The sequence below is a fragment of the Apostichopus japonicus genome, chromosome 13 (genome assembly GCF_037975245.1).
Source record: "Apostichopus japonicus isolate 1M-3 chromosome 13, ASM3797524v1, whole genome shotgun sequence".
Taxonomy (NCBI): domain Eukaryota; kingdom Metazoa; phylum Echinodermata; class Holothuroidea; order Aspidochirotida; family Stichopodidae; genus Apostichopus; species Apostichopus japonicus.
Window position 1 is genome coordinate 26,341,239 of NC_092573.1, and position 20,151 is coordinate 26,361,389.

General features: G+C 38.3%; 1 protein-coding gene across 3 annotated transcripts in view; it reads left to right on the forward strand.

Annotated features, from left to right (window-relative positions):
• LOC139978897 (regulator of G-protein signaling 7-binding protein A-like) overlaps positions 1 to 20,151 on the forward strand; it is a 44,952-nt gene that overhangs the window by 21,715 nt on the left and 3,086 nt on the right. For all 3 annotated transcript variants that reach the window (XR_011797042.1, XM_071989458.1, XM_071989460.1), the window contains exons 4-5: positions 951 to 1,179; positions 19,193 to 19,266. Coding sequence is in view for 2 of the 3 variants with exons in the window: in XM_071989458.1 (XP_071845559.1) it covers positions 951 to 1,179; positions 19,193 to 19,266 (303 nt within the window). In the remaining variant the exon portion in view is untranslated. The remainder of the gene's footprint in view (positions 1 to 950; positions 1,180 to 19,192; positions 19,267 to 20,151) is intronic.

The following is a 20,151-nucleotide window of genomic DNA, read 5'->3' on the forward strand; positions in this document are numbered from 1 at the left end:
CCAATATTAGGTAACGGGCACCGTCTTTGAAACACCATCTACAACTAAACAACAAATATGTACAGGCTTTGGCTCTAGCTATGAAGTGCTGTCTCTTATGATAATGACAGAGCGCACTAGTTTTCTACGGAATCGCCCGAAGATACGGCGTCTGTAATCCGAGGAACCAACGAACTTCTCTGCTAACTCCTCAGGCTTCAACTGGGCTAGACGTTCGCGGTGAATATGGCACACCATCACATGGTTCAGCCTCTGTTGAGTCATGGTGCTCCGTAGCCATGTCTTCAAACGCCTCAAAGAACTAAAAGATCTCACGGCTTCCGTCGAACTGGCGGGGAGACGAGGAGCAACTAACCGCAAGAGAGCTTCGACATCACCAAACATAGCCCGTACGGCTGGATTCATCGACATGAATATTTGTCTATACCCTTCAACCGACGGCGACTGGAACTGGCCTCGAAATAAAGGCAGACTAAGCTTAAGTTTGTCGGAGAGCTCAGGGTACCAACTCACGAGATCTGGGTGGAATTCTTCATTCAGCAACATTGATTGATATTCGATGATATGAATCCTGAGATGTGTAGCCGTAACCAAATAGAGCCACGACACTACTCTTTTTCCAAATGTATGTGTGTGGGGGGGGGGGACATTTGATAATGTGTCCCCCACCCATCGAAATGTGGGGGGCGTGTCCCCCGTCCCCCCAGGATTGACGCCCATGGTTCGGGATGAGCTAAAAGGAAAGAAGACAAAGTAAGACTTTAACGTAGTTGAACTTTTTACTCTTTTAAAGTCGCATTGCGCATTTAATTATAAACACGATAAAAGTGATACCGATGGCTACTTCTGCAATGTACAATAAACAATGTTAATATTATTCACGAGACACTGAGTTCTATAATATGAGTATTCGGCAAATACAACAAGTTAGTGTTTCTCCTTGTTCGCAGAACTGGATTTCTCTGCACTTCCGGGTGTAATATTAACGGAGTCTGATCGCAATGCATCTAACATTGAACTATCAAGAAAATTTAGCAATAATAACCAACCAAAGCCTTCATCAAGGCGGTCTTCAACAAGGAAGCAGAACTCTGATTGGCTAGAAGACGCTGGTGGAAGTACTGACGTAATCTTAACGTCATCACCCTCATATAGACAAGACGTTGAAGGCATGATCAAGTAAGATTATACATCAGATTGATTTTATTCGAATCAGAATAGCCAGAAAATATTATTTTTATTATCTTTCTTTCCTTTCATCTGAGGAAAGGGGTGGGGGATAACGTATGTTAAATTGGTTGTCCACTCTTATATTTGTCATCCAGCCACTTCTTCATTATTAATCGCATGCAAATACCAATCTAGTATTTTCAACAGTGTGATAGCTTTCTTCATCACACTTGTTCATATCATATAAATATGGTTACTGATATATTCTTAATATATTTCCATTTTGTCTTCAAACCGTGCGGTACTAGAAGCATAACTTAAAGGAGCATAACTTAAAGGAGCATAACTTAAAGGAGATAATACAAATCCAATGGTCATTATTGGTCTATGTGATATAGATAACTGTCATGACAAACTCCCATATAGCTAAGAAATCTGATACCATTTGGAGATTTAAGTATCTCTATACACACAGAAGGCATGGAGCCTTCCTTTAAAGGATTGGTTCAGGTGTTGACATGTCTATTTTGTATGAAAGAGCACAAAAAGACAAAAAGAACAGTGAAGAAACTACCATGATAACATGCTCTGGTAAGGAGATATGACAATTTGTAGACATCAAAATTTCTTTGGAAACGACTTGTGTAGAAAGACTTACTGTGAGGGTGTGACGTTACATCCTCACTTCCTTAACATTTGTGAATATATTTCTTTAAAAATTATTTACATTTTTTAACACATTTGAAAATAATATAATAAAAAATTCTTCAGATGTTTAATCTCAAATACTTCCTTCGACAAATATGAGATCTCCTGACATATCTTTTGGTTGAAAGTCATGAAATCTCACAACATATTTAGAGAAAAAAACAAAGACTTTCAGGAATGTGAGGATGTGACATCACAGCTAGTCAGATTTCAGCAGTTTCTACACAATCTGATAAAACTTTACACTTGAATATCTCTTTAACCGAAAAAAGATATTTAAACAGTTTTTTCACCATTGTGTTTCTTTTATTGTCGTCTTTCATAACATAAACATGTATGACAACTGAACCAATCCTTTAACAATGAAATCATCTACCCACATATGCTTAATTTATTTATGTTTTTATTTATTTATTACAATATTACTTTCTCTCATTTTTAACACGATCCAATGATGACATTGGTTTCAACGCTGTTAACATTTCTACCTTGAAAAACATGAGTGAGTAACTTAAGAGAGAGTCAAATGTTTCAGATCCTATCTGCACTGACACATCACAGATTTACAAATTGATAGTTCCCAGACACGACTTCTTCAGTTTTTACACCTCGACTCCCACTCCCACCCCAGATTGATGAGTGTTGGAATAAAGTACATTGGGACGCACTTGATACGGAGTCCAAAGTTGTTTCAATAATGGTGTATAGTGATGTCTTCCAAGCACATCTGTACACTTTGTGAATTTTTGTTTGTGTTAGTGCATATATGCCACTGTGCAGGTGATATGCTAATTGAATAAAAACATTGAAGAGAAACATACTATTGCTCCGAAACAATGAAAACCAAAATGCTATTCTACGAAAGTAAAATAGTTCTGTTGTAGCTACTCTCAATACAGCAACACTGTATATACTGAATAGTACTGCATGGTAATGGTTATTTAACAGTAACGTATAGTTATTGTTAGCTGACTTAGAGGCCGATTATTATCTGTCTGTTAATTCAGAAAAAAGTAATAAAAATCTATATAACTAAAATCAGTATACAATACTTATCACACTGAGGAATGGTGAATAATTTTCATTAAATACAATGATTTGACAAGTATTATAAATCCTTTAGTTTAAATACTGGAATTAACATACTGGTAGAATTTCATCACTTCATTATAACCAACTTAATGAATTATGTTTGGTTTTTACCTTACAAAAATACTAGCAATATAAAGTACTATTTTATTTTAGCTATAATAACCATCGATATTTGACAATTCTGACTACAATGTTGGATAATATGTTTGCTGTGCTATTCTGCAAATAACCGCGTGTACGTCTATATTTCTACATAATCGCAGTAACCTATAATACTGTTACAACATGGAATCAATTTGCAGTAAATAGAACTCCCTCATATGTATATAAAAGTTACCTATATCATGTATATTCCGATGGCATACCAGAGTACATGTAGCTTTAGACTTCATTCAATAGAATTTGAATTAAGCGAAATTTCTGCACCCTTCATTCGAATTGTTGCCTAGTAACAGTCCATTATTTGCTAACATTCACCAACAGCTCACGCCATACTTTGTAAAAATAGAATATGGGGGATAAATTGAATTAACATTTATACATTAGTCTACAAATTATTGTGCAAGTAGAGCCAAATGAGTTGGTATTCGGTGCTGTACAATATATAGCTAATTAGATTTGTTGACTGGGCAGATCGAAGTTTCGAGTTAATGGTAACGTTTATTGCAAGTTGCATTTAAGTCAATTGTGTGTACCATATGATGCAAAGCAGTGACTTTTATAATCACAATACTAAGACCAATATTTAAATTTGACGCGATACTGAGTAGAATGCACAATAAACTGTTAGTAGATACATTAGCATGAAGATGCATGCGCAGAAGACAAAACAATGTTCGGAAACCGGAAGGGTGGGTGAGAGTGGTGTGGCGGGAGAGCGGGGAGGGGAACTGGGTGATATTCAGACTGGTAGTGATGGCTAAAAACGGTCTTCAAAACAATTCCAAAACATTCTCTATACGCTTACCGCTTAAAAGGTGACAGCAGCAAACTGGCTTTGAATCATGTTGTAATGTGTGACAGTGAGCTGAAATAGGACCATGGTTTGCGTCTATGATTGGTGCAAACTTGTTTCATGATATGTAGGTCCGCATTAGGACAGGACTAGTAACTTGCTGCTAATAATATGCAAAACGTGACAATTTTGTGTACTGCCGATTATGTGTTCATACTAAGTGTGTCAATGACTAAATATGCATCTTGGCTTTCTTCCTTCTATTCGAGATTTTTAAATTTCATCAGCGTAAATTTGCTCATATCTATCTCTAAATATGTAACCATACGTGTTTAGATTAAAACCTATATCTCGGCATACACAATTAATTCTCAATGAATAAAACATGGTAGGACTTCTTAACTTTTACTGGATTTCTCAATCACAGCAAACCAGTGTTAGAAATCGCTTCCCTGCGTAAAATGCGTAAATATTAGTTACGTAGCCCACAGAGTACTGTCAGTTTCCAAAATAACATTCGAAGTGTTCTCCTGATCAAACTTAACTAGAATTAATTCTAAACGTACGTGAGGAATGATAAAATAGAATCAACGTTTCAAGAACAAGTCCGTGGTATACAAATGACCATGCCAAGGATCGCATTATTCTTTTTCTCTTTAAAGTTTCCTTCAAGGTTTGATCTGTGCAAAGCCTCAGAGCATGTCAACGTGACCATGCTTATTGTAAGCTGATAGTACTTCTGTAGTTATTGCCTTTAATTCATGGTCACGTCGGATGCAGCGACTCGCCTTAAGTCAAGCCATCTTTGACATTCTGTTTGGCTTTATCAAGCTGATATGTCATACAACGACCATCACAAACATATTGCTGACGTAAGAGAACCACTTGTCGAAACGTATTTGACCCTTTGATTATTTCCGTTTCAAATTAATTCCATAATCATATTTCTCATTGCGTAAAACAAATTATAATAATAATGTCAAATGCCTGCAGATTTAGATTTTGTTTTCATTTGTATGAAACCCATTAAACTAAACTAAATACTTCCATGAATACTGCGCAAACTTCATCGTATATAGAGCTGCTCTACGTGAAATTCACCAAGTATGCAAGCTACCGAGGAAAAATATTTTTCATTACACAACTGTTTATTGTCACTCAGTCGATACAATGTTCTAAAAGCTGTACACAAGTAATGACAGTATGAACAGTGTGATGTCCTGTTTATATTAGATACTGGTTCGGAACTGTTCATACTGTCAATATGAGTGCTTTGAAGCATTACACAAGAGGACAGTATAGCATGAACAGTATGGACAGTGTTTATGTCCTGTTTATATTAAATAGAGGTTCGGAACTGTTCATACTGTCACTAACAGTGATTTGAAGCATGACACAAGAGGACAGTATAGCATGAACAGTATGGACAGTGTTTATGTCCTGTTTATATTAGATAATGGTTCGGAACTGTTCATACTGTCACTTTGAGTGCTTTGAAGCATGTTACAAGAGGACAGTATAGCATGAACAGTATGGACAGTGTTTATGTCCTGTTTATATTAGATAGAGGTTCGGAACTGTTCATACTGTCACTTTGAGTGCTTTGAAGCATGTTACAAGAGAACAGTATAGCATGAACAGTATGGACAGTGTTTATGTCCTGTTTATATTAGATAGAGATTCGGAACTGTTCATACTGTCACTTTGAGTGCTTTGAAGCATGTTACAAGAGGACAGTATAGCATGAACAGTATGGACAGTGTTTATGTCCTGTTTATATTAGATAACGGTTCGGAACTGTTCATACTGTCACTAACAGTGATTTGAAGCATGACACAAGAGGACAGTATAGCATGAACAGTATGGACAGTGTTTATGTCCTGTTTATATTAAATAGAGGTTCGGAACTGTTCATACTGTCACTAACAGTGATTTGAAGCATGACACAAGAGGACAGTATAGCATGAACAGTATGGACAGTGTTTATGTCCTGTTTATATTAAATAGAGGTTCGGAACTGTTCATACTGTCACTTTGAGTGCTTTGAAGCATGTTACAAGAGGACAGTATAGCATGAACAGTATGGACAGTGTTTATGTCCTGTTTATATTAGATAATGGTTCGGAACTGTTCATACTGTCACTTTGAGTGCTTTGAAGCATGTTACAAGAGGACAGTATAGCCTGGCATTAGCATTGGCAAGTTATAGTGCAGTAAAATTTTACAATTTAGAATATCCCAATTGTGTTAAACTTGTTTAATACTACCATTGAAAAATGAATGAATACAATATTCGCACAAGAACCATTGTCGCAACTATACCGACCCCACCCCCTCCACAAGTGGGCAGAATACTATACACAAAAGAGCGTACAGTTGGCCTACATAATAATATATAAAATAAGTGCGGTATAACCTGAGCAGTCGAAAATTCTTTAATTTCCCTTTCCTACTCAGACATATATAGTACCATTTTGCATCTAAAAACCCTCCGTTTTACCCAAATTTCTGAAAGGGGAGAGTCCTGGAGCTTTCATAGTTAGATATGGTAACACCGTAACAAAGGGATGATTCGAGACAAACGATGATAGAACCTCCCTGTGAATACACATGTGTTTATATTTAAATGAAACAGACTCACAGCAGTCTTTGTCTCTTTCAAACCTTTGATTAATTTTAAAAACTATGTACAATCCATCCAATCAAACTATTGAAGCATATAACCAACCAGCAGGTGCTTGTTTATCTTTAATCAATAACTTTCTAAATGAAAGCACACATTTCTTTATATGATTGTAAGGTGTTATGCTAACACTTTCTCGTGGAATTGGGTTAATGTATTGGAATGGAAACGGTGGGAAGGAAAGCTGCAAACTCAGTATACATTGCTCATACGAAATTTGGGATAAACAGAAGCAAAGAGGGCTGAAGCTTTTAATCATATCAAAAATCCTCTGTCAGGTTTAGGGGAATGGTTTACTACATGAGTTTACTCGGGGGGGGGGGGCTTAAAAACACTTTACATCCCCTCCTGATGCTTTACAACACTCTCGCAAACATATCTACAAACTACCGCCATATGCATCACAACAATTACTCCAACATAACCACCAATATTCGTGGTGAGTTACGAAACTTTCGTGGACATAATCAACCATCACAGAGCTTTGTAATAAATCTTCCACAATCTGCCAGGGACCATGGGCGGCGATCCTGGGGGGGGGGGGGAAGGGGGGATATATCCCCCCATGAAAATGGGTGGAGGGGATGTAATACACCATATCCCCCCCACCAAATGCCAGGGATAAGAATATTTTCATGCCTACATTTATGCATCATCGTGAATGTACGGCTCTTTTTTAGCTTCATTTCTCGCCTACCATAAACGCAGTGCGATCTTTTCAAATAAACCGTCTTTATAAAGAAAGAGAGAGAGTTTACTGTAGGCTTCATTGGCCCTATAAAAACAACATGTATTTGCGCCCACGGTATTCATATAGTACATATATGCACCCGCATAGTATTCATATAGGCCCTATAGTAGGCCTACACACGTACATGTTCCCTCGAACAGCTGAGAATCTCATGTTACCAGGGTAATGTTTAATACACGTTTCACCTGGATGCCCTAGCAATCGGTACCTAGGAATGTAACTATGTGTAATTGTGTATTGCATGTGTATAGGCCTATAATAGCCTGCATGAGGCCATTTCCTTCATCGAATAATATAAAAGAGCTCTCGAACATTCTAACGTAGCGCCTGAAACGAGATTTACAGGGGCAATTTTCCCAAAATAACACCCGAAATTAAATAAAAAGTATTTTGGATCCTGATTATGAGATATTTCGGACATGATATCCCTATTTTAAAGTTGGGTATATGCCGCTTGGAAACCTCGGGAAGTGCCGTTTCCGGCCATCTAGAGGGTTTGTAAATCCCAAAATTTTCTTGTACGCTTCGCGCCAACCCATGGTGGCGCTACGCTAAGATAGTCAACAAGGTCATATCCCCCCCACTCGGAAGTACGGATCGCCGCCCATGCCAGGGACATATTCATCATATGTAAACTAAGAACGTAACAACTGCAGCGGATTTTTCAAACCATTTAGGCGTTGAGCTACACCCAACAAAATAATTTATTGGGGGGGGGGGGGGCAAATTAACTATAGGATCATTTCACAACATTTAAGTAGGCGTAAATGGCAGATAATATCCGATAATCCGATAATCCAAGAGAAGCCCTCAGATTTACTCTTCCTTCCGTTGATTTACACAAACGTTAAATATTTATATCTCTGTTCCTGGGGACTTCTCGTCCCGAAATAGAACCTGATATGTTTCATAACTAATCAAACCTGCACATAACTTATACTTTCTCCACTTCATTCATCTGTGTTACTCAATAGTGCGATCGTTCGCATCAAATACTCAAATTAATGCCCTGACTCTCGTACGTAAAATATAGGATAGGCATAGAAAGACATCTGACATTGAGCTGTTTGCAAGCCATACTTAGTTTTAATATTTATCTTCAAAAAGAACAAAATATGTATTGATGTGAGAAAGCTGTTAATAACCTGCATGAGCTAGAAGCCTTTCGCATTAATCTATTTCTTTGTATTGATATATATTTGATGTCTACCTTAGAAGGCAGATACGGTCAATTATGCCGAAGAGAACTCCTATAGGACCCTAACGCCATTTAACTCCTATAGGACCCTAACGCTATTTAACTCCTATAGGACCCTACTGTCATTTAACACCTGTAGGATCGTAATGCCACCTACAGGACCCTAACGCCATTTAACTCCTATAGGGACCTACTGCCATTTAACTTCTGTAGGACCCTAATGCCATTTAACTGCTATAGGACCCTAAGCCAATTAATTCCTATATGACCCTAATGACAGTTACCTCCTATAGGACCCTAATGCCAGGTAACTCCTATATGACCCTGATGCCATTTAACTCCTGTAGGACCCTAACGCCATTTAACTCACATATAGGACCATAATGCCAGTTAACTCCTATAGGACCTTAATACCATCTATGTCAGGAGCGTAACAATCTTTCAAACAATGTAAAGGACTGATTAGATTGTACCCACATACAGTGAACTGTACACTACTGAACCCTTACACAAATTTTGAGGTTTTTGTCACCGCTGCACCTCCCTATAGGCTTTACCATATCCCAGAAGATCCCTGCACATGACAGTTAACTCAGCCTATAATCATTCGGGCTATACCCATACAGTAACCTTTACATTGATAATACCAGTATAGCCAAAGCCATTACAATACTTTATAGTCATAGTTAGGCCTATAGCCATGGCGATAATATGAACTTCAACATTAAGCTGTATTCAGTACATGGTAACCATTACAATAAGAATAACAAATTCGCTGCAGACATCAAATTTATAAATTAGAAAGGTAATAATGAGTACAAAAGTAGAGCCACGTGTTCTGAAGAAATAGGCTAAATCCTTACACAAATGCATGTTATAAGCCTCTAAAATTAGTAAAAGGGAAATTTGTTTAGAAATGAGTTAAATATGCATGTTCAGATTTGACAGGAGGTTTCTTGATATTTAGCTTGATCTCTTGCACACGGGCATATTCAATGTACTATATATCTCAGGGGCGTATCCAGGGGGGGGCGCAACAGGCGCGCGCCCCCCCTATTGGCCGTCACCAAAAAAAAAAAAAAAGTTTAGCAAAAAAAAAAAAAAAAAAAAAAATTGATGACGACCTTTATGTGAGATGTCGGTGATCGCTCAACCCCCCCCCCCCTCCCGTATGCTTTATTTTTTGTTTGCCAAAAAAAGGTTCTGGCGAAGTTCGGCGGCATAATAGTTTTAGAAACATAGATGGTAATTGTGTTTGTATTATCACTATAAACACTAAATGACATGCCAGCCATACTAAATTGTGCATTTTGTGTCCATATTTACTGGAAATGTTGCTTATTATTAAGGTCGAAAAATGGATCACATATGGCCATGGGCGGCAATCCTGGGTGGAGGGGGGATATATCCCCCCATGAAAATGGGTGGAGGGGATGTAATGCACCATATCCCCCCCCCCCACCAAATGCCAGGGATAAGAATATTTTCATGCCTACATTTATGCATCTTCGTTAATGTACGGCTCTTTTTTAGCTTCATTTCTCGCCTACCATAAACGCAGTGCGATCTTTTCAAACAAAGCGTCTTTATAAAGCAAAAATAGTTGACTGTAGGCTTCATTGGCCCTATAACAACAAAATGTATTATTGCGCCCACGGTATTGATATAGTGCATATATGCATCCTCATAGTATTCATATAGGCCCTATAGTAGGCCTACACACGTACATGTTCCCTCGAACAGCATGTAACCAGGGTAATGCTTAATACACGTTTCACCTGGATGCCCTAGCAATCGGTACCTAGGAATGTAACTATGTGTAATTGTGTATTGCATGTGTATAGGCCTATAATAGCCTGCATGAGGCCATTTTCTTCATCGAATAATATAACAGAGCTCTCGAACATTCTAACGTTGCGCCTGAAACAAGATTGACAGGGGCAATTTTCCCAAAATAACACCCGAAATTAAAAAAAAAAGTATTTTGGATCCTGATTATGAGATATTTCGGACATGACATCCCTATTTTAAAGTTGGGTATATGCCGCTTGGAAACCTCGGGAAGTGCCGTTTCCGGCCATCTAGAGGGTTTGTTAATCCCAAAATTTTCTTGTACGCTTCGCGCCAACCCATGGTGGCGCTACGCTTAGATAGTCAACAAGGTCATATCCCCCCCCCCACTCGGAAGTACGGATCGCCGCCCATGCATATGACACCATTTTGCATTTCAGCCCTTCTTTGAAAGAAAAAATTGTACACCCCTCCCCTTAGACCCATCCCCCAGGACGGCGATCATTCATGCCTGGCGCCCCCCCTATTGGAAAATCCTGGATACGCCCCTGTATCTTCCTGCAAGTAAACGTCCGCCCCAACTTGCTATCAGCCATGTTTTTGCATTCAGATCGTCTTGAAAAATAACTAGGAACATACACTGTAAACCTGACATATAGAACAAGGAATTATTCTATTAGCGCTATTAACATGACTTGTCCGTTGCTCTATACCCTAATCATAGATATGTTTCCTTTGGTTCTTCGATTTTGTTACAATTTGAAGATAGTTCTAACATATTCAGGATAACAGGATCGGTAATTCGTCTGTGATCGATGCTTTAGCTGTTGTGTGTTTCTTCTTCGTCTTTCTTACTAACACATTAACTATGTGGCATTAGATGGTCAATTACATCCTATCGATATAATACGCATTCATTTGTAAGGCCTAAGGCTATCCTAGATTCAAACACTACACATGTGGGTCAAGAACTATAATTTATACTGTTCTCTAGTCACCCGAGAGCCATGGTTGTATTCTTGTCTCTGTTCTTCTGTGAATACAAAGTTTGATTAACCGTTATGTTATGAAAATCAAGAGTGTATGGACGGTCATGTACAGATTACTCTTTGTAAGTAGCCATAGGCAACAAGCTGTTACAAGTGGACAATGTATGCATATCGTAAAGTCACCGAGAGAAGTGATTTCTCTTACATGATGTCAGGGATTTTGTAGAAATAAAAGAACCACACTCAGTATGGGTGATGGGACAGGTAATTCTGCAGTTGCAATTTATAAAACATATATATGTACACACTACACACTACGGCAGTGGCGTGCACATGATTCCATTGGCGTGGAGAGGGGAGGGGCCAGGGGGAGGGAAGGGGTGGGAAACTCAAAAATTTCCAAGACTGACAAAAGGTAGGGGCCTGAACCCTGATGGAAGTGTGAGAGGCGAATCAAGCTCTTTTAAAGGAGGAGGTGCTGCCCTGGGGCATTCTCCAACCGAAATATTTAGGCGTCAATTGCTGCATTCTGGAGCATATTTATACTATATTACGGTAGGTCTAACCTATATAAGTAGTCCTATATATTACGGTAGGTCAAGCCTATATAATTACTCCTACACGCAATTAAATTGTATACAAATAAATACTTTGTGTGAGGTTGTGGTGTGGTCTAATTCTTCCAGGCTAAGTGACAAGAAATATCCACCGACTGAAGTCCTCCCCCCCTCCTCCTCTTCCCTTACAAAGCGCACACCACGGCACTACGGTATATAGCAATGACCTGTCCAAATATTTAATAAAAACTGAATGCACTTCAATGCACTGGAACCTCACATATATCTTTTGACCTAGACTGAAGCTTTATATGCTCCTCGGCCCTATACACATGTTAGTAGTACAACTTTGATGTTAGCCGGTACATGTCCAATACTAGTAAGCTGTACAGACTTCTAAACTCATCATTAATAAGTAAAGGAACATGTCTGGTGGATAACAGCATTAATTATACCTAAAATCGCGGGAAACTACTTCATTACATTATTACTCATAAAATATGTTACCATAAATCTACCTTTCTTTCGCAAATTTTAACTTGAACTTTCGCACTTGTTTGCATTAAAAATACTTACATAGCCTGTATGTTTATTTGATCGAAAATACAACAGACGAAAATATGGCGACGAGAAATTCTATGCGACATAAACGATAAGGTAAAATTTGAAATTCTTTACTGTATATTATAATACATATTACTTGGTCAATCGGTTTTCAGACACATCAATTCACACTGCCTGGCGTTAACTGTGGACACGTAATTGAACACGGCTATCGGAAATTTTCACAAGCCAGCATTGATGACAAAATATAGAATAAAATTATTTACTAGAAAAATGATGAATGAAAGACAGATGAAGAATATGATCAGAAAAACGAACTTTAATTTCTAGGGCGCTTACGCAGCATCGTTAATTATTACAAGCTCGTTGAATGCCAACTTACCGCAGTGTTTAAAATGCGTAATAATACACATTTATCAGTTGAAACATTTAGTTCATTTTGCGTGACTTTTGATGTGATTAGAATCGCTAATACATTTTTTTATTTATAAATATCTCTCTGATGTGGAATCTTTGACATCTTTAATACCATCGATACAAAAAAAGTTGTGAAACAGTCATGTTTCAAATATAACTGTAAAGTAACATGAAAAGGACATGGATGGTCTTGTAGACCTGTACACAATCAGGGCCATCATCACCATGGTAATGACACGTGATGTGTGTGTGTATCAGAGAGCATGAAGAATGTACTAAACAATTTAACCACGGGAATAATTTGGTCTCGGTAACACAACTTATGTTAAATAAGGAATGTGATAATATAATTTGCATAAACAGGCGCATTGCTGTAAGGAAGACTCCTACAACTGAAAGTCAATTAGTCACCAAGCAGGAAGTATACCCGGCGACACTAATATATAGCAGCACTTGATAATGTGCTAATGTATGACTGTTACAGCACACCACAGTCATCAACATTGAATGTGGGCCCTAAAACTTTCATATATTTGCTTTGCTTGACAACAGAAATACCAAATCCAAATCTAAAGCATTGCATCGGAATTTTCCATCGAACAGAGTCAAGAAATGTCCTAAATCCACTTAGTTGTTGTACATCGTGTAATGGCCTTCTTTTACAAATATACACCGACAAGTTGGTTGCAATATCAGACTTTTCCCTCAAACCGAAATTATTCTGCGCTGTCCCACTCTTTAATTGCTGCAATTCCAACCGGCATTTTTGCTCTCCAAAGCCATTATGTACCGACATGTCACATAATTATAACACATCAAGGGTTTCAGCTTCGGTACACATATTCTAGTTTTACATTTAAGCTGCTGAATATTGGATAATTGTTCATATTCGTTGCCATGACAATCGGTTATCAGATTAATGTTCATTTTCAGCATACACATTCTCAATGGTGTTTACTAACTGAATATAAAACTACGAATAAGACGAGGTTGTATAGTTTTACTAACACTACACTGATAATATCTGACGGTAAGAACGCTAAGTTAATTTTAACAACTGGTCTGCTGCCAAAGAACATTTACGTGAATACTAGTTTTCCATTGCATACATAATCTAAGCAACCTACAAGGTTAACCTTAATCACTGAAGCGTGATGCACTTAGGGAGGTAAAGTATACACATGCTTGAAGAATATATAAGAACTTAACTAGTTATTATAAGCTAGAGCTCACCTAGCAACGCACGTGACTGTGTGAAAGAAGCCGCCGAGGGAAAGGTATTTTATAAATATGTTAGTCAAACGGTTAGTTTCATAATTACGACTAATCTTGACCATCACGTGAAGCTTGTGTAAGTTCATATATAAGAGTCTTTGCCGCTACTCGGAGGGTATCAGTTTTTACATGGAGAAGAATAAGAAAGAAAAATGGCTACTCTCTATCTTGTCATCCATTTTGGCGTCGCATATTCGTTTGCATGCAGTTCAGGGGGATACTTCCGTAGCTTGTTTTATGGAGTTTATGGCACAATGGAGTTAATCACAGCCACCCATCACGCCAACACTAAGACTGAACAAAAGTGAATAAAGTAAATAATGGCAAACACTGGCAGACAAGAAAAGTTCTGTTCTGGCTGATGTAGAAGAAGAAGAAGAAAAAACGCCTCCTTTCTATTTTACTCCGTTTTTGGCGTCGCGATGAATATGAATAATTTATGAACAAACAAACACCGGCTGCAGCAGCTTTCTGTTCACTTTAATTTAGTCAAAAACTCAAGAATCATATCCCTGTTTTTCAAATATTAACTTTAAATAAAGTGTCTACAAAGACGCTGGTAGGTTTACAATCACACAGAGACGGCGCGAAACCCGACTCAAGTAACATGAAAGACTTCCATCAGCTGCAGTGCCCGGGCGCCTCATGTACGATAAGACGATAAGAAAAACAAGGCATGGACCAGCCTATGTGTTACTCTCAGAACAAGTCCAGACGTTTTCATTAAGTAACTTGAAAAGAATGTGAATCCGGAACTTGGTATAAACATTATACGTAACACCTTTTCCATTACTGGTCTTGTAAACCGTGCAATTATCCTTTTAACGTGGAAAGCGAATGTACAAACATGCGTTGCAATATAGAACAGGCTACATACACAAACCTTACTGAATGGAACACACCAACATATAAGGGAATTGAACCAACCAACGGCAGCATTTGCAACCTGAGAAAACTACAATGTCACAATCAAGGCTACCCTGTTTACATGCACAGTGAAATTTAGTTACGTAATGTTTAATGTTATCGTCGACATAACTTTGGGAGATCGACTTAATTGCGGCATGGGATTTGATTCGATGATGATTGTGTAGCTGATATTTCGGGAAATCAAATTCTTCCCCGATCAGACACTCAGTATAGGCTACTACATGGCGGAACTTGTGGAATATTTTTTAACAATGGGTGTTGCTTCTTGATGCAGTTCCTAGACGAAAAGCACATTGAAGTATTATCCCAAATCATTACAAAATAATATACACTGTTGTCTTGTGGATGTAAAAAGCTTGTAAGCCCACCACGCAAGCGCACTACACTACTGCATATTTGCAGGCAAATGCAGTTCTATTTTCTGTTAGGAAATCCCTCTTCTGTTACGCTATAAGCATTTCCATCACATCTAGCGCCGTTGTTTCTCTGTAAAAGTTGAGTGAACTTCGCGTTTGGTGTTAAACTTTGATAGAATTTGTTAAAAAGTTTATATAACAACCTACTTCTTAGGTTTAAATTGCTGGCCTATCTTGCTACTTTAAATCATTCATGCAGTGTCTGTTTCCCCCAAAATATGACGCGTCTCATTTCTGCTTAACTTCCTTCCTCGGTTATTTTATCAAATCATAACGACAGGTCCGAAGTCAAAGACAAACATTCCTGATTGATTGCAAAGATCTTAATCACTTTTTTCCGGTCGGTTTCGTAACATGTGATATTATAATCTCATTACAATGACCTAAAAATGCGCTGATATAGTCCCCGGGAATGTTGCTTTTATTGATGACCAAAAAATTGATCAAATCAAGCGAGAAAACGGTTAGAGGGTGAATCGTTTATCAGGAAGGTTTTGCGGAATACTTTGGTATCTCTGAATACTAAAGCGGGTTGCCAAAACCATAGGAAAAGCACCAGTTATTTATCTAGCCTAGTTTATGTTTCGATCGAGATGAAGGCATGTTGATGTTACCTGCTTTTCGGTAACACTCTCACCTTTTAGCTTCATTTCTATCATCTACTCTTATTTTCCTTGACTTCTTTTTGCCAACGGCAAAATGACGAAATAGGATAGTATTGAGTGAGTCTTCCATGTCAGGAATAAAGACGTTGAATCTCTGTATCGGAAGGTATGGCTTTATCGCCTCACAGTTACAACTCAATATATATTTATAGGACGGTTAACCAAAAAATTAATAAGTAAACCTCATCAGAAATAGTTTATTAATTCTGGAGATATGCTTGGCAGAGAAGAGCATTTCTATAAAAAGTCTTATTCCAGGCGCGTATCCAGGATTTTCTAACCCCGGGGGGGGGGGCGCGAATTACTATCTAAGCGGAGCGCCACCATCGGTTGGCGCGGAGCGTACAAGAAAATTTCTGGTTTTGATACCCCCCAGATCACCGGAAATGGCACTTCTCGGGCTTGAAAATGACCAACCAGATGTACACTTTGCCTGAGAACCAAGTATTTCCCAAAAGTTTTTTTCCATCCATAACCTTTTTGAAGATTGTCACCAGTCACACATCATGTTCGACCTGATTGCATGTCCTATGGATGATTGCTTTTGTAGGTGATTCTACGTCACGGCCCACAATATCCGAAAGCCCCACTTTTGAAGGTTTTAAGCCCATTATTTGTTGAGAATTTGAAAATTCACTTTTCTCGTGAATAAAATCACTTGAAAACATACCCATAATGTTGCAGAAAATTCAATCTATAGACAACCAATATAGAAAAACCTCCTTGAACCCCTAACAGACAGGTCAAAATTGAACGAGTAGAGGAAAGTATGATGAAGAATGTTGATGAGGAAATTTTGGAAAATTCCGACACAGTTAATCCATCTACATAAGACATTTGGTTGTTTACATTAGCATCCGGCGGTATACTGTGCAACTTTCACGGACCGTGCGGTACACGATGCCATACAATGTAATGACCGATCTTGCCTATATGATATTGGCATCGACATGTTGAATGCGCTCAGCGCGCGAAAAATTTTGGCTTTTTTTCGGGCAAGTCATTACAGCCCCCAAATCCAATCTGGCTCCTACGCCTTTGACTACACACATTGACAGTTTTTGAGGCTGTTCATCGTGGAACATGCATTTCAATGCTCATTGATATGATGTTATATCTGCTCTTTGCTTTACAAATTCGAACAGGCGTGTAGCGAGTAATTGCCAAGGGAGGGCGAAGCCTGTAGGCAAACTATGAGTTGGCGCGATGCGTACAAGAAAAATTTTGGCCGAAATTGCCTCCCAGATCGCTGGAAATGACACTTCCCAGGCCTTGTAAGTTGCATCTAAGCATTGTCTATTTTGAAATTACTAGCGATGTCATAAAGAAAATTTGCTCGGGGGGGGGGGGGGCGGTCGCCCCGTTCCCGAAATGCGTTATGTTCCCCGACGACTCGGTCGAGTTCAAGTACATTAGTGAGAGAGGAAAAACGGAAACGTCAAAAATGGAGTTGTCGGGGTAAGGGGTAGGGTGAGGCGCACACCCCCTCCGTAATCCTTGATCTGTCACTGGCTACCCTGTGTATATAATAGGGATCTTTCTCTTCCCGAGGTCTTGGCTATCTTCTACTCCCTCCTTTTCTCCTTTTTCTCTCTTTTGTCTTTTTCTTTTCCCTTCCTTCCTCTCATCCTTTTCTTTTTTCCCCTCCTTTTCCCTTTTTTCTTCTCTTTTTTCTCTCCTCTTTTCCTTACCCGGGGGGCGCGCGCCCCCAACGCCCCCCCTGGATACGCACCTGTATTCCAATTATATGCTAGACTGTGTGTTTCTTATACGTTACTTCCATTGTATCACCAACCAGCAATCAGCACAGGCCAAGATTTCCCCTAGGAGTTTCTCTGCAAATAATGTAATATCTTGTTTTCTTGCATGTTATGTCTTGTAAGCTTTCAAACAATGCTCTCACTAAAAATCAAAGGCATTTATAAAACTCCCTTGATGATTACCTCAGTAACGTAGTGAATAACATGAAATAACGTGTATACATGGCAGAAACTGTTAATTCCATTTATTCGTACATTTCTACATTGGTATTCAAGCCGAGAGCTGCCATGCTCACTGGTGAAGTAATCCTATACTCCGAGCTACTCTATTTATAGGGTATCTTTGTTTGGTTAATTTGGGTATTTCAAATTGATCTATTTTCCATTTGATACAGTTCAGTTTGGTAGTAAGTTCATGCCATGCGCTAGTCTTGGCCAAGTCGTTTGTAGTACAGTACTCTCTTTCACGCGTGCAACTATACGGTGAGCGTACAACTACCCCCTGGACAATTACCCCCGGACATTTACCCCCGCCCCCAGACAACTCCCCTGGACGAGTACCCCACGGACAATTCCCACCCAGATAATTCCCACCCGGACAGTTCCCACCCCAGACAACTCTTTTGCAACAACGGTATGAGTTCCCATCCGTTGTAGTAACAGTTTGCAGTAATGTTTTTGTGAATAATATCGATGACTGCACCATGTTAAAAAAAAGTGTGAATATGCTCCAAAAACAGTATTGTCATTGCTGTATGTATAATAGTTGTGGGTACAGTACAGCACGTATAATGAGGCCACTGTAACTTAGGATATATTTCTTCTCGACTACTGTTGAAGCTGCAAAGTATACGTGTAGACGCATGGCGAACCAAAATAACCAACATGCTTTTTGGTCCTACATGAAATGAAAACAAAATCAGACATATATAATGTGCTTTAATACGTATATGTTAAATGTATAAACACGATAAATATACTGTCACATATTAGTTTTAATTGAACATTAATTACTGTATTGGATATCTTAGCTCAGGCAACGTCATCAAAATATATATGTGTGTTCATGAAAACACAAGAATCATAATCCACCGCCTTCAATGTAATGGTAAATGCAAGATAAACGCATGATTTATGCCAAATATTATACAATTTTTTAATGGTGTCATATTAAGCCGGGTTACAGAAGTAGCAAACATTTAACAGCTTTAATTTTTTTAATAAATCATCATTTTATTATTGATCGTAGCTGATATTTGTTCTTCTTTCAGGGACATCAATGAAATTGAAACATTACTAAGAGAAATCACGGGTACAGACCTAGGAACAAAACCGAAGACCGTGGGTAAGGAAATCCCTGGACAGATTAAACACAATTAAACGTTCATTTATTAGCTTCATTTTACTTCTAATCTGGTTACTTCAACTCTGAGAGGTTCATTAATTTAGTTCAGTAACATTTTTTGGGGTTGGAGTGGCGGAGGAGGAGGAGGAGGAGGAGGAGGGGCCATTCCTCGATATCAAATTTCCTTATTGAGCTTCTTAAGCATTGCGTGCATTACTGTCGTTTGTTACTGCACATTAGTTTGATTTCTGTTACAGTAATGACCTCCATAAGCAAACCTAGGTCAATAATTAATACCAAATATAGCATTTAATGGTCCCTATGCACCTTGACTACTCTTCAAGACAGAATACTAAATACGTTGTTTGAAAGCCAGGACTGTGGCTTCTGCCGAGCAGTTGCAGCGGCTGACATCAGTTACAGTCTTAATTGGAATAATTGGGTTTAAAAGCATCATCAGAAAAGTATTTCAAGGACGAACATTAAGTATACTGTTCGCGGCTTCAGGCGACAGTGTGCAGCGATATATATATATATATATATATATATATATATATATATATATATATATATATATATATATATATATATCAATATATAGCCGGTGGAGGCTGGGAGTTTTTTTACTGTTCAGGATTTTCCAACTCATTTCCATTTCAAATATATATATATATATATATAGATATATATACATATATTCATTTGCCTAAGTCGTTAACTTCCACTTCATTTAACAGAGTCTGTCCAAAGTATGATCTCTTTGAGATCCGGCTTTAGGGTTCACAAATGATTTCAAGATGATAAGCATCATGATTGGTCTCTAGAGCAAGGCAAAATGGCACCAAAAAAAGAACTATCATTGTTTGATACAGGTGGCAAGACCTA